The 13,489-nt window shown below is 48.5% G+C and overlaps 1 protein-coding gene across 2 annotated transcripts in view; it reads left to right on the forward strand.

Moving 5' to 3' along the window:
- The first annotated feature begins 3,082 nt into the window (after window positions 1-3,082).
- Reck (Reversion-inducing-cysteine-rich protein with kazal motifs) overlaps window positions 3,083-13,489 on the forward strand; it is a 60,071-nt gene continuing 49,664 nt past the window's right edge. For both annotated transcript variants that reach the window (XM_089543416.1, XM_089543417.1), the window contains exon 1: window positions 3,083-3,227. In XM_089543416.1, the coding sequence (XP_089399542.1) occupies window positions 3,176-3,227 (52 nt within the window). In that variant the 5' untranslated portion in view covers window positions 3,083-3,175. The remainder of the gene's footprint in view (window positions 3,228-13,489) is intronic.

A 13,489-nucleotide genomic window follows, 5' to 3' on the forward strand; every position in this document is an offset into this window, starting at 1 on the left:
GCTGTATCCTAGACGCAAGAATAAAATGCGTCCACGGTAGTGACACGCTTCTTGGAGCGACGGGCCGCCCGCCGGCGTGATGGCAGAGCACAATTCGCTAGGAGTTGCTAGGCCTAACCTGCTTCGCATCGAAGCTGTAGCGGACGGGGCTTTGGAACTACCCGCTGCCTATCATACGATGTCTGATCCGGCTGTCAGTGCTCTATAAATAGAAACACTGGGGGGGGGGGGGGGGGGGGCTTCTTAACCACGTTCAATTCGAAATTAGAAGGCAGACTTGTATCCCATGGTGTGGGCCTGCCAGGCGCAACTGGAGAACATAAGGACATAAGGGCTCCCTTTTCTACCCTTTCCTTTCTCCCTTCTCTCTATGCCCTCCCCTTTCCTCCTCTTTCATTTCTCTGCCTAAGTCATGCCAACTGACAAGCGGGGAGAATGTTTCCCGAAAAGAATGTTAGTCGTCTTATGCACGCATCAGTATCAGTCGGTGGTTTATTTATAATGCTCGACTTGTCGCTTACAGCAAACGGTCCTTTGACCGTCCGGAATGGTTCTGAAACACAGTACAGTCTACGTCATCTTGTGTAGAGCGCTCGAGCGGTGCTTTCCTCCGCATAAAAGTTGATACCTCGTCGTAGCGTCCAACTTTTAAAGGCCAAGCTTGCTCGGAAGTACAGACACATGAACTTGCAAGCAAGGTAGGCGCAAGCAATTTGCCCGCAAAACAAGGACTGCTTTCTGATTTCACTTTTGAATGCGTGGTGCAGACTGCTCAAACACTCTACACGAGCGTGCCGCTGACTGTACATCATCCCAATCACGCACGTCCCGCAGTGTACCATTCGGCATAAGTAAGATAGGGGATCGGGTTGCAAGATGTATAGTTACACGGGCACATAATGAGAAGGGAACAAAAACGTACAGGGACTGACAGCATAATGCACAGCACGACATAGCTGCAACACGTGACACTCCGTATAGTTTAACAAAACTCCTGTTTGGGCTAGATGGTGCATAGCTTATATTGAAATGAATTCAAGCGCACAGGAACACGCACACAGGAGGAGGAACACACAGCGCCTGTCCTGTGTTTTCCTCCTCATGTGTGCGTGTTCCTGTGTGCTTGAATTCATTTCAATATAACCGTATAGTTTAGAACGGAAAAGGTCGTTTTAAACACAGGGATGACATGCAAGTTCATTCTGAACAATTCTACAGTGTTACTCAGCTTATATTTCTCTTTACTATGCCCCCCTCTTCCTCTTTCTATCCCGGAAACTTAGGAGCCTCTGTCAAAAGATGGTAAGACGAAAAAAAAAAGAGAACGAAAACATGTAAAATAGCACACGAAGTAGAATTTATCAATTGCGATTCGGGTATCTATCGTTCATAACACTCCCTTGTCATTCGACAAGTGTTACATATGTCAGTCTGACAAGTGCCTGAATACGAGGTTGAGGGAGCGTGGCAATAACTTTGAACGAATCACGAAGCCTGGCCACCTCTCCTCACATGGCTAAATGGAAAAATGAGCGCCTTGTTTTGAAGAAACGACAATCAGGAAAGGATCGAGAGATAACAGAGGCTCTTGAAAATCGTGAGGCAGTGCTTAAGTGTCCCCTTCGTACCGCTAACGGCGTACGAGGTAAAAATAATAAACAACCGGCGATAGCACCGATGTGTAACACAGCTAGGATTGCTTGTGTGCATTGGCCTGGGCGTGCGCATCAAGCGTATAAATGCCGCCTTTTTTGAAGAAGTCAAAGCTGTCAGTGGGTGCTTGTCTCGTGTTCGTCGTGTGTGTCCTGTGTTCAGTTTCCCAGTGGTAGCGCGTTAAAACCTTCAGCCGTTTGCTTCAGACAACCGTCGCCGTGGGAATGCGTGCCAGCGGCTGGGTGAAATGAAACGGGAGACGCGACTCTCGCACTCGTTGCAGCCGAGGCGTACCCAGCTCTTCTGCGAAGCCGATAGCGAGGGAGGTCCGCGCCTTGATAAGACAGCTGCGCCAGTCTGGTGTCTGCGACAGCAACGAGACGCGTCCACAGGCTGCCCGAGGGACCTTCATTTGTAACCACCACTGACACTGTCAACCCCGCTAACTTGAGCTCCGATAACGATGCCAGAGTAATTAAAACACATAGAAATATGTGCATTGAAAGAACCCGCTCCAGACTTATGCTATAACTCAACTGACGATCTAGCAGGAAATGAAAGCTCTAGCAAGGCGCTTACTTGGGCTACTCGGTAGATATCTGACGATTGGAGCGGTCTGTAACCAATTTACAAACAACAAGCATGCGAAGTTGGTATGCTTCCGAGCTTGAATAAATTACCACAACCGTGGAATTTTCAAAAGACTTAACGAAAAGGAGTGCTCATCGCTCCTTTATGGAAAGAGGTGCTCTGTACGCGTCACGAGATTTGCGGGGAAAATTTACGAATTGTCCGTAAAGCCTTCTCTTTGACGTACAACAGATAAAAGCAGCCAAGATGACTGTGCTGAGAAGAATACGTCATTCGCTTTTCGCGTCCAGTAGCAGCTTTGTAAACACGGGGTCATCTATCACCACTGCAGGTTGAAATCGTTCTTATAGTAAACACAAAAAAAAATATGAGGCGTTCAGAAAGGCGTTTAGAGCCAATGACGGCAGGTGAAGCCGCACAGCTTATCTCAATAGGGTACAGACTGCATAGTTTTGCCTAAATTCTGCGCGTATACAAAACGCACGTTCATTTCTAGTTCCACAAAAAAAAAACACGACAATGGGCGACACAGACTTGTCGCGAAATCGACAGGGCCCCTCCTTTGCCGATGCACCCTCTCCTTCTGGCAGGAGGTCAGCTCTTACCTCGGGTCGCAGAGGAACTGCTCGGCGCACGTGCTCTCACCCCGCACGTGCGTCGCGTCGACCTCGCCTACTTTGCGCATCGGCAGAGCCAGGCGGTATGGGGCACCCGAACCCCAGGGCACCAGGCTCGCACAGTTTGGGGTGCCCAAATTAAACCTGGTTGCGTGTGGGTCCCGCCGGAGTGCGCGTCGGTCTGGGCCTGGAAGAGGGCGAGGAGGAGCAGGCAAGTGTTGGTGTGCGCGCCGGCGTCGCCGCGACAGAAGCCCGCTGGCACGCGCGCGCGGGGACGCACCGGTGCGTGTCAGAAGCCCGCGCCGTGTGCGGCCATGTGGAGCGCCGGTCTCGTCTCCGTCTTGTGGGCCCTGGCCAACGGCCTCGGTGAGCAGCTACCCTCTCGCTTCCTCGGCCACGCCGGAAGCGCGCCGGCGGCCGAGGCATCCCGGTGCCGTGGTCGCGACCGCCGACATGCCGCACTGTGCTGGCGTTCACTAGTGTCTCTACCGTGCTTCTAGTCTCCAGCTCTCCGTTCCACCAAATCTGCCGCGCAGGTAGACAACGTGGTTTGGTGCACGCAGTGATTTGGAAGCGGCGATAAACTTCAACGAGACGCGCGAGTGTGTAGTCGAAGGCAAGTAGCCAGGAAGACGTTCAGGCTCGTCCACAGCAGCTCGTTCCGGAGATGTCTGCATGCTTTTTTCCAGTGGTCAGCGACGCTGACGCTGCAGCGATGTCATCTGCTCCCGCCGCGACGCTGCCAGCCGAAACCTGCTGGTTGGATAGTAAAGCGTTATTGCAACCGCGAGAGGCGCGAAGACGTATCGCTGCATAATGCGCACGATACACTACCTATACGGCGTTTTTCTGAGTGACGGCGCATGAAGCCAGGTTCGCTGAATTTCGCGCGTCGTCGAAGCCGACCTCGCCCGAAGGACGCGTAGGTGGAGGCGTTGTCAATATGGCAGAAATAGCGCCGCTCGAATGATGGGGCATGCACTCGGCGTCTCGACTGATACTTATTTTTTTAAGTTCCCGATATTTGCAGTTCTTCGCCAGCTGTCCGCAGCTAGACTAGCCCCATGCGATGATGAACCATATTTCGTATCAGGACATTGAGCGACGGTATATCTGAGCAGCTTTTCGAGACATGGTAACAGTTTCAAATCGCAAAAATTATGTGATCCCCGCCTTTGTCGCGTCCGCCTACGCGCAGTGAAGAGTAGGTGTAGCTTTGGTGACAGCGAGAGCCGGCTGGCGCTTTCTCGTGCACGATTTCTCATTTTTATCCTCTTATATTTGCGCACCAGCCACCCATCTGCTTCCGTTTGTGCATAGCCACGAGTGCAGTCTCGAAGCGTGTTGACAGGAAGCTGTCTGAGAAATCGCTTGTGCTCTCTCGCCAACCGGTGAACGCAAAATAGCAACGCCTGGCTTTACTTATTGCTTTTAATGGATAAGTGCGGCTCGGCACAAAAGTGAGGATAGTGCAGAGAAGTACTGAAAAGCATATCCAGCATTCTTGGACAAAAAATTTTAATATTGAAAGATTCTAAGGCACTGTTATGGAAATATTGAAGGTAATGGTCCATTCTTCCGATGCGTAGGAAAATTTTTCTTTTAAAGTTTTTTTTTTTTCCATCGCTCGCATCGAGCAGTTAAGACTGCCGTATGAAGTCAATGTGGAACGTTTTTGACGGTAGCAAAATCGTTAATAGCAAGAAGATGCTAGCCTGCTGACGGGAGAGCTGCGGATATATTAATTGTTATAGTAGAATCTTCCATTATATGAAAAAATTGCTTTCATAAACAATTTCCCTTTGAAGAATGCTTTTGTCCAGGATTGCTGGGTATGAAGTGATAGGGGTAATGCCAAGAAACGGAAAGACAGCAGCATGTATTAAGAAAACTAGAGGTTATCGTATAGCCAGAGTCAAAACGAGGAAACAGACTTGGTGGCGACATTTTGATTCCCCAGGAGAACAGACAGCCGATGGTCTGTCAGGGTGGCTGAGTGGATTCCATGAGAAGGAAAGCATATGGAGCGGCCGAGAGTGTCCTGGGGAGGTGAGATTAAAATTATTTGCTGGAGTATGATGCTCGCGTCTGGCGCGAGACGTGCTTCATTGATGACCAGTTTAGGATGCTTTTGTCTTGCAATGAACCTAACATTGTCGCCGCTGCTGATGATTCCGGTAGTGATGGTGATGCTTCGGTCGGGAATTTTCGGTTCTTTGACTCTGAACCAACGACCAACTGCAAGCTTCAGATAGTTCTTCATCCTGGACTGGTTTTCTATAAGATGTCTTTAGTTGATTCCGCATAATGTAAGAAGCAAATACACGCGCTAAAATAAATGTGTTTCGTCGAACATTCAGTGGGTTAAATTATTCCAGTAGTTAGCTTCGTATATTTGTCTGTGAGAGCTGGTAGCATCGTTGCAGAAGCTTTGCGGCATCTTGAACTATTCCTTACTTATACGCATATAGTTGAGGTGTATAAACGTCGACGGCAGGTTTATACAGTCATTAAATTTTCTTATTTAAGGTCATTCATCAGTAATCCTGCGACTTATGAGCTATACAATAGGCGTAGTGCAAGATGGTTGGTTGGTTTATGGGGTTTAACGTCCCAAAGCGACTAAGGCTATGAGAGACGCCGTAGTGGAGGGATCCGGAAATTTCGACCACCTGGGGTTCTTTAACGTGCACTGACATCGCACAGTACACGGGCCTCTAGAATTTCTCCTCCAAAGAAATTCAGCCGCCGCGGCCGGGATCGAACCCGCGTCTTTCGGGTCAGCAGCCGAGCACCATAACCACTGAGCCACCGCGGCGGCTCCGTAGTGCAAGAGAAGCTCTAAGGAAGATTAATGTCTTTATTCCGGCGGCAACTGAGGGAATATGCAATTATAATGGAATAAAGTGTGTGGTATGCATTTTCTTAGAATGTATTTTGTGTCAAATCACAGACAAGGAACGTATACAACCAGAGAAATGCAGGAGGCGTATGCCAAATTTTACAGGGTGAATACAGACAAGGAAGGAGTACTCAGAGCATTCGCGTATTTCGGAACGCATAATTATACTCACTATGCCTCTTGTCAATATTCCTTGTAAGGACGCATCTTTGTTTCTAGAAATCAGTATAGTTATTTCATTGGATGTTCTGAAAATGGGGCTTTTAACTCGATAAAATTTATGTCCAAGTACATGTAGGCGGGGGCTTTTCCTTCTCAAGGAAAACATTTGCAACTCTACTTGTTTGGTCCAAACGTGGCTTCAGTGCAACATAAAGTTCAAACTGTGATCTGCTACGCCTTGTTTATTTCACCGAAATATGTGCAGAGATGGCTCACGAAACGTTTCATGAGGACATAATTTACTGAAGGCAGCAGACAACAAGATTCGCTTGCTTAGAAGTCCATGCTTTAAACCGAACTTTTGAACGCGCTTACCTAACTAAAGCTGGAAAGAGGAAAATCTCGCGTCAGACACAACAAAGTGTGTAGTAGTGGCCATATTTCCCTAAAAGAAAATGTAGACCTCCCATCCTCTCTCCCCACCCTTCACCGCACCTTTTCCTACTTCCTCTCTATAAACGTGCTAACTTAAAGACCTGTCGCAGAACGTAAAAATATTGCTCTCAGAAGAAGGCCCCGCAGACATCGCCCTCAGCAACGCGTTGCCAAAACTGCCTGCGCCACGGCTCTGCAGCTTGCCACGCGAAGAACAGCTGGTGTTTCTCACCTATACCGTGTCTGCGTACTAAAAGCGTGCAGCGTCGCTGAAGCAAGAGCTCCCCTTCTCACTTTATACCGGGGCTCGAATCAACGAGGCTTTTACACCGCTCGCCCGGAGGTGCCACGCCTCGTGATTCGCTCGGCACCGAGACTGCCACGTCGGTTCGCATATGCACTGATTGGCGATCGTGTGTGAATTTTAAGTTCCCGAGCTGTCCTCGAGGTGCGAACAGCAGAGAAAATTTGGCTCCGGATTCCCTGACGATCCTGCTGTACAGCTTTAGTATGTTTATTTTGGTTTATTTGGGTTTAACGTCCCAAAGCGACTGAGGCTATGAGAGATGCTGTAGTGAAGGGCTCCGGAAATTTCGACCACCTGGGGTTCTTTAACGTGCACTGACATCGCACAGCACACGGGCCTCTAGAATTTCGCCTTCATCGAAATTCAGCCGCCGCGGCCGGGTACGAACCCGCGTCTTTCGGGTCAGCAGTCGAGCGCCGTAACCACTGAGCCACCGCGGCGGGCAGCTTTAGTATGTGCTGCACGGTTTTCAGCGGGGCGCTACTATATATGCCCTCCTGAATCCTGGTCCCCGTTCAGGAAACCATGCACTCCCCCAGCGGACGTGTATTTTAGAGTGCAGTAGCGCGCGATGAAATCAAATTTAAATGAGCCATTGTTTGAAGCACCGACGCGTGACGTCCTTAGGCGGGCAGCGCGAGATGAGAAATATGGGCCGTTTCAGACCTGACGGGGCAGCGGAGGAAGAGGGAGGAAGGAAAGAGGATAAAAGACTGCGCAGGACACTTAAGGCTACTGACGTGCTGTGAATGCGAAATCATACACGTGGGATGTGCGGCTGCGGTGATAGCGTACTACTCCAATTCAGTGGCCAGCGAAGCTGATGTGTTCGCGCCGCCCGAATGGAGTTTGATGAAGACGGTGATACTCAAACCCAGCGCAGGACACTGGCAGTTTAGCGCACGGAGTTCTGTGCTGCGGTGACGGTGCGGTGCCCCGATGAAGTGTCCAGCGAAGCTGATCTGTTCGCGTCGGCCTCGGTTAAGAACGCATTTCGGAAGAAAGTTTATTTTTCTTTGTTTCCTGATTATGTAGGCGCTGCCGATGACGTCATGAGGACACGTAGGTTTTAGGTCCATTTCTCGTGGACGGAACGCCGGATTTTCTGAGTGCTGAGCCATATGAAGTTTTGGCATTAAAAGCTCAGCTGAAAGAAACCGCGCTCGGGTCACAATGGCTGTCTGAAGAGCGGGACTTATTGAAATCAGCCTGACTCCGCCTTCCGAGATGTTTCATAAAGAGGAAACTATGCGAGGTGTTTCACGTAACTTGAACCGAAGGTTAATAAAGGCGGCGTTTCGAGGCTGGGTGAAACCAGCGAAATATTGTTTCCAGCCATGTAGCGCTCCTGAGTATTTGTAAATTCGTCTTAATTGGTTAAGATTAATTGTACAAATTAAGTACTAGTATTCGTTTGGTTAAGTTGTAGAGGGGGTTGAGAAAGAGTCGATATAGGTTTCTGTAGCAATGTACCTCCTACGTGGTCCTTTTTTCCGGCATTTGAAGAAAGCCCACAAAATATGAAAAAAAAAACACATGACTGTGCTCATGCGCTGCCATATTCCAGAGCTCCCAATCGTGTTTTAAACGAAAGAAATGGGCGCGCTGATTGCACCGAGAGATCCGCTTAGTTCGAGGCGGTGACCACGCACGCCTCGTTCACTCAGGACGCACTTGGCAGCGCTACGATACGCTGACGCAAGCGCGCAATCACGTTGTTGTTTTTGTTTTTTTTTAATATTTCGCGGGTCTTCTTTAAACGCTGGAAAAAGGGACACGTACAAGATACGTTGCTACAATAAAGTGAAATGGTCGTTTCGTAATTCCTCTACAACTCAACGAAACGCGCCTGGTGCTAAAATGAATATTCAGAATCATGCATAATTAATCTAAGCTAATTACGTAATTGGGCGGGATTTAAAAATACTACTAGGAGCGCCACACGGAGGGGAACAGTATGTCTTTGGTTTCAGCCAGCTGCAGCGCACTACTTTTTTTTTTCAATCCTTGGTTCAAGTTACGTGAAACACCCTGCATATAATTGCTGCGGAAAAAGTAAAGTCGAGGAGAAAGAAAGAGTTGCTTTCTCACAATTATTGAGATTGCAGCGAAGCGTGTACAGGGCTCATTAACAGCCTGCGCCTTCCACGCCTAGGAAGAGATAGCTTATGCAGACTTGCATGAAGCTGTCAGCTATTAAGCACCATTAACCGTGAAAAGAAGCGTCAGCCACTTCCTTTGTGCGAGGAAGGCTTGGCGGCGAATGCCATCGCCGTCCGTTGAGGTTCGAGACGTAGCCACACTCGCGACTGCGTTGTCAAAATTCAAGGCAAGCGCTGGGAGTGTTTTGGAGGCAGGGTCGCGGTCTATAGCCGTCAGTTGGTCCGATATTGCTTTGGTTTTCATGCGAAAACATTCTTCGGCTCATCGGCAGCAAACCCGGTGCTCGGAAAAGGGAGCGTCCTGAAGCCCGCGTGAACAGGCAAAGAAAAATCAAATTTCTTCTGAAGGTGCGGGAAATTGAACTCAGGACTTTCAGGTTGGTCAAATGTTTAGGGGAATCCTCCAAGGTGGAGTAGATTTGTAATAAGGGAGTAATTGCTCATTGCCATCCAGCCGAGCGCAGCCATACGGCTACAAAGAAAGCTATACAGCTTTCTCAGAAACTTCGTAGTTAAAGAAAAATTCGTCCTGGTCCGGGGTTCGAACCCAGGACCACCGCTTCACCGGAGCAGTCGCTCTACCAATTGAGCTAACCAGGACGGCAAGCTTATGGTAGGGCGAGAGCGAATTGATCAATAACTCGAAGCGGGAACAGTGTTGGTCAAATGTTTCAGGTTGCTGGGTGAACACGCAACCCATAGGTCACAGAACTTTTTTTTCGACATGGTATTTAATAAAGTGATGCAATGTTCTATGTACATGCATACTATGTACAAACATTAGGAAAGCAGTGGCAAATCATCAGGATGCATACAAGGCACATCTAAGCAAAGAAGCTCGAGAAAAGAGACAGTGCAGAGCGCAGCTGAGTGAGTGTCACGCCGGTTCGAACTCGGTCTGGACATACACTTCGTTAAGGTGAAAAATCATGCGACTGACGGGGTCTTTTGAAGGAAGAATATTTATTTATTTATTTATTTATTTATTTATTTATTTATTTATTTATTTATTTATTTATTTATTTATTTATTTATTTATTTATTTATTTATTTATTTATTTATTTATTTATTTACATTACCCCTCAGGGCCAGTGGCAGGGGGAGTGTTAAATATACAAAACAACAGAGAGAAAAATGGAGGTGGTTACAAGAATCTTAAAAAGCATCGGAATATACAATGTTAGCTAGTGCTACGCGGAATTGCTCATAACTTAAAATTCCAGCACCGTCTGCGGGAAGGTGGTTCCAATCACGTGAGGTTCGCGGCAAAAATGACTGCGAGAAGCATTTCGTGTTACATGACACAATTCCGACTTTGTGATTATGATCAATGCGGCGGGATACAGAAATTGGCTGGGGGATGAGGTGATCACGTAGAGCGGGATGATGATACAACTTGTGGAACAGGGCGGTACGAAACACTTTTCTACGCGATGTAAGTGTTGGGAGGCAGAGATTAGACTTCATAGCAGTTACACTCGCTTTTCCCAATGTCCCGAGATTCCCAATGTCGGTACATTATGCGTGTGTAGTGTGGAGAGTCCATTTAGTGTGTAGTGTCCAGAAAAAAAAAAAAGAACATGAAACGTGAAATTATCTTCCGGACTTGCAGACGGACTAAACAGAGGTCGCCAGCGCTTATAAGATCCACGCCTTATAAGATTCATAACACGAAAAGTAGCGAAAACTAGGTGAAAGTGCTCGACATAAAATCTTGTGCAGCGATTAATTTCGGGTGCATAATAAACTTCAGTGGCGAGAAGTCGATTACATGCTGTCGCCCTGCCAAAAATCAAGAGACCATAGGGGACAAAAGTCTGAGCACAGCGCTTAAGAGTTGGTACGCGGCCTTTACAGTAATGTGCACTATGTTTGTAGGCACTTAATGAGACGCCAAGGTACTCGGGTGGCCTACGTGTCCATTGCATACCAGCATATTCAGCAGGTGTCGATACCCATACACCAGACCAGAGACCGCAACTTTTATAACGATTAATCCGAGGTCCTGCCACTGAACCGAAGTCTTCTGTTAAACGAATAACCTCATCGATGCTTGGCTTATCAGCACAGAAAAACGCGAGGGGATCTGCGTAAGCTAATACTTTAAGTTCATGACCCATAATGCAAAAACCACTGAACGTTTTTACTGTTTTCTATTGTTTACTTATGCCACAAAACAACAGTGCTTCTTGGAGACACAAAGGAGAACCTAGTACATGTGTTACCTCGCGACTGTATGCTAATAAACAGGTGTGTCAGTAGAAAGGAAGGAAAACAAAAACAAAAATAAACTAAAAAACAATTATTTCGAATTCAAAGCAGGTAAATAGTCATAAGTGCCTTCCGTAATTTTTTGTTGCCTATATAGCAAAAAAAGGTGGACAATTTACAGAAAGTTAGCTCCCGTTCACGACCGGACTGAGCCTATCCCACTGTCCTCTACCTACAGCGCAATCATATATCGGCTTTTGCATCATTCGGCAAAGGTGGCAGTCAGCAGAGGGGCGCCGTCCAATCAGAAACCACGCTTACGTGCGAACGTTCTCGCGGCCTCGGATCATCTGACGTCAGTTGCGTCCACAGTGGCAGAGATGACTTCCGGGATTGGTCAAATATACGCACAGAGCGCTGGTACACCGAGCTTGAGTTGTTATCCTGTGCGTGTGTGAGCGAGCGCGAATGGTTGTGCCAAGTATGAAAAGGAAAGTGCACAGTCCTGTCGACTGGCACCAAACGGGCCGCTATCACTGGCTTGTGACGATACAGACATGATAATAGCGACGACGATGGCTGCAGTAAAGCAGGGGTCGCCTGTGTCCCCTCCACCACCCATGGCACTCGGCCATCCTTTCCGCTGCATTGGTCATGATAACCCATCAACTCACCCAAGTCCGTGTAAGCTGTCTGAGATTAATCTTTGAGGAAAGAAAAGGGCGCAGTAACTGTCTAACTTCTCGATGGACACCGCATCCGCGCCATGGAGGAAGGGGTGAGAGAGGGGGAGAAAGAAGAAAGAGGTTCAGTTGATTTATTGGGATTTAACATCCCAAAGCGACTCAGTCTATAGACTGAGTCGCTTCTCATCGGACCTCATATATGATCGGACCTTATATATGAGGTCCGACCAGCCACGGTGGCTCAGTGGTTAGGGCGCTACTGAACCGGCATTCACAAGTTCGAATCCGGCTTCGGCGGCCGCGTTTCGATGGAGGAGAAACGCAGAAGGCGCCCATGTGCTGTGTGATGTCAGCGCACGTTAAAGATGCCCAGGTGGTGGAAATTATTCCGGAGCCCTCCACTACGGTACGTCTTTCTTCCAAGCTTAAAAGAGTACAACTACAGTCGTCATAGCTGTAAATTCTGGCTGCGACTGTAATTCCAATGACTGTATGTGCTCATAAACTGCCTGTTTCTTTCTGTAGCTTTAAAACGTGTTTTTAAGAAGCATAATCAGTGTTCAAGCATTGTCACAGCCCTCCTGGTGCAGTGGAGTAGCGGTTGAGCGATGCGCCACTGCCCTGCGACAGCAGCTGCTGCCATCGGTGGGGCTTGTGCTCCTCTCGTGAAACCTCTCACGACCAATCATTAATTTAACTGCCACCTGCCATGACGCGCAGTTTGCTCACAGTCCGGTGGGCAGGTTGTGATGGCGCCACAAGGTTATTTGACCTAGGTGGCCAACCTGCCTCCTAGGTTGCTTCTATCGAGATTTTTCGTGGATTTCTCGAGGATTTTTCGCTCATGGTCAATGACGCCGATGAGGACGCCGGATCTTCTGAGACACGGGACCCTTAATGCTATCAGGTTAGAAATAATTTATGGTTCATGGGATTTAACGTCCCAAAGCGACCCAGGCTAGGGGGGACGCCGTAGTGAAGGGCTCCAGAAGTTTCGACCACCTGGGGTTCTTTAACGTGCACTGACATCGCACAGTACACGGGCCTCTAGAATTTCTCCTCCAAAGAAATTCGACCGCCGCTGCCGGGATCGGACCCGCATCTTTCGGGTCAGCAGCCGAGCACCACCGCGGCGGTTCAGGTAAATAATCGCATTTTGTCTCGCTCACTGCGTGCTCCCGTTATTCAGACACGGAGAAAAGAACGTCTGGAATCAGTACGGCCGCAGCACAGCTTATAGTGCGGAATGTTGTTTAACATGGTGCGGCACGCAGCTCGCTTGTACAGTACGGTGCGCTGTTAAACAAAAAATGCGATCACGTGGGCTACACGCTTCGCGAAGCGCTGCCGCGAGAACCGGCGAGAAATGGTGGCCCAAGGCGCATGTGTAGTAAGCACAGCCGCACTTCTTTCCGCGGAGGACACGCGATCGCATGTTCCCTTTAACAGTGGCTCGTACTGTACTACGCACGGGAAAGCAACATCGCACACAACACGACCGCAGTCTTGCTTCACACTGCGTTTGATCGCCGCAAATATAATGTGTAGGAGAGCCCATTCTTTATTCGCGAATCTTCTGCTCTGTATGCCTTACCATACTCGATACTCCTCTGCGAGGACCAAAGGGGAAAGAAACACTCGAAGTAAGCGAACTCGTGTCAAGTGTGAGGCTCATGCGGGTGTAGTAACTGCTTCGTGCCTATACGTTGTGGAGACTCTCGAGACGTTTTTGAAATCCATGGAATGCCAGATAAGACCCACT

Source organism: Amblyomma mixtum, chromosome 5 (genome assembly GCF_055824585.1).
Source record: "Amblyomma mixtum isolate Tamu chromosome 5, ASM5582458v1, whole genome shotgun sequence".
NCBI classification, from domain to species: domain Eukaryota; kingdom Metazoa; phylum Arthropoda; class Arachnida; order Ixodida; family Ixodidae; genus Amblyomma; species Amblyomma mixtum.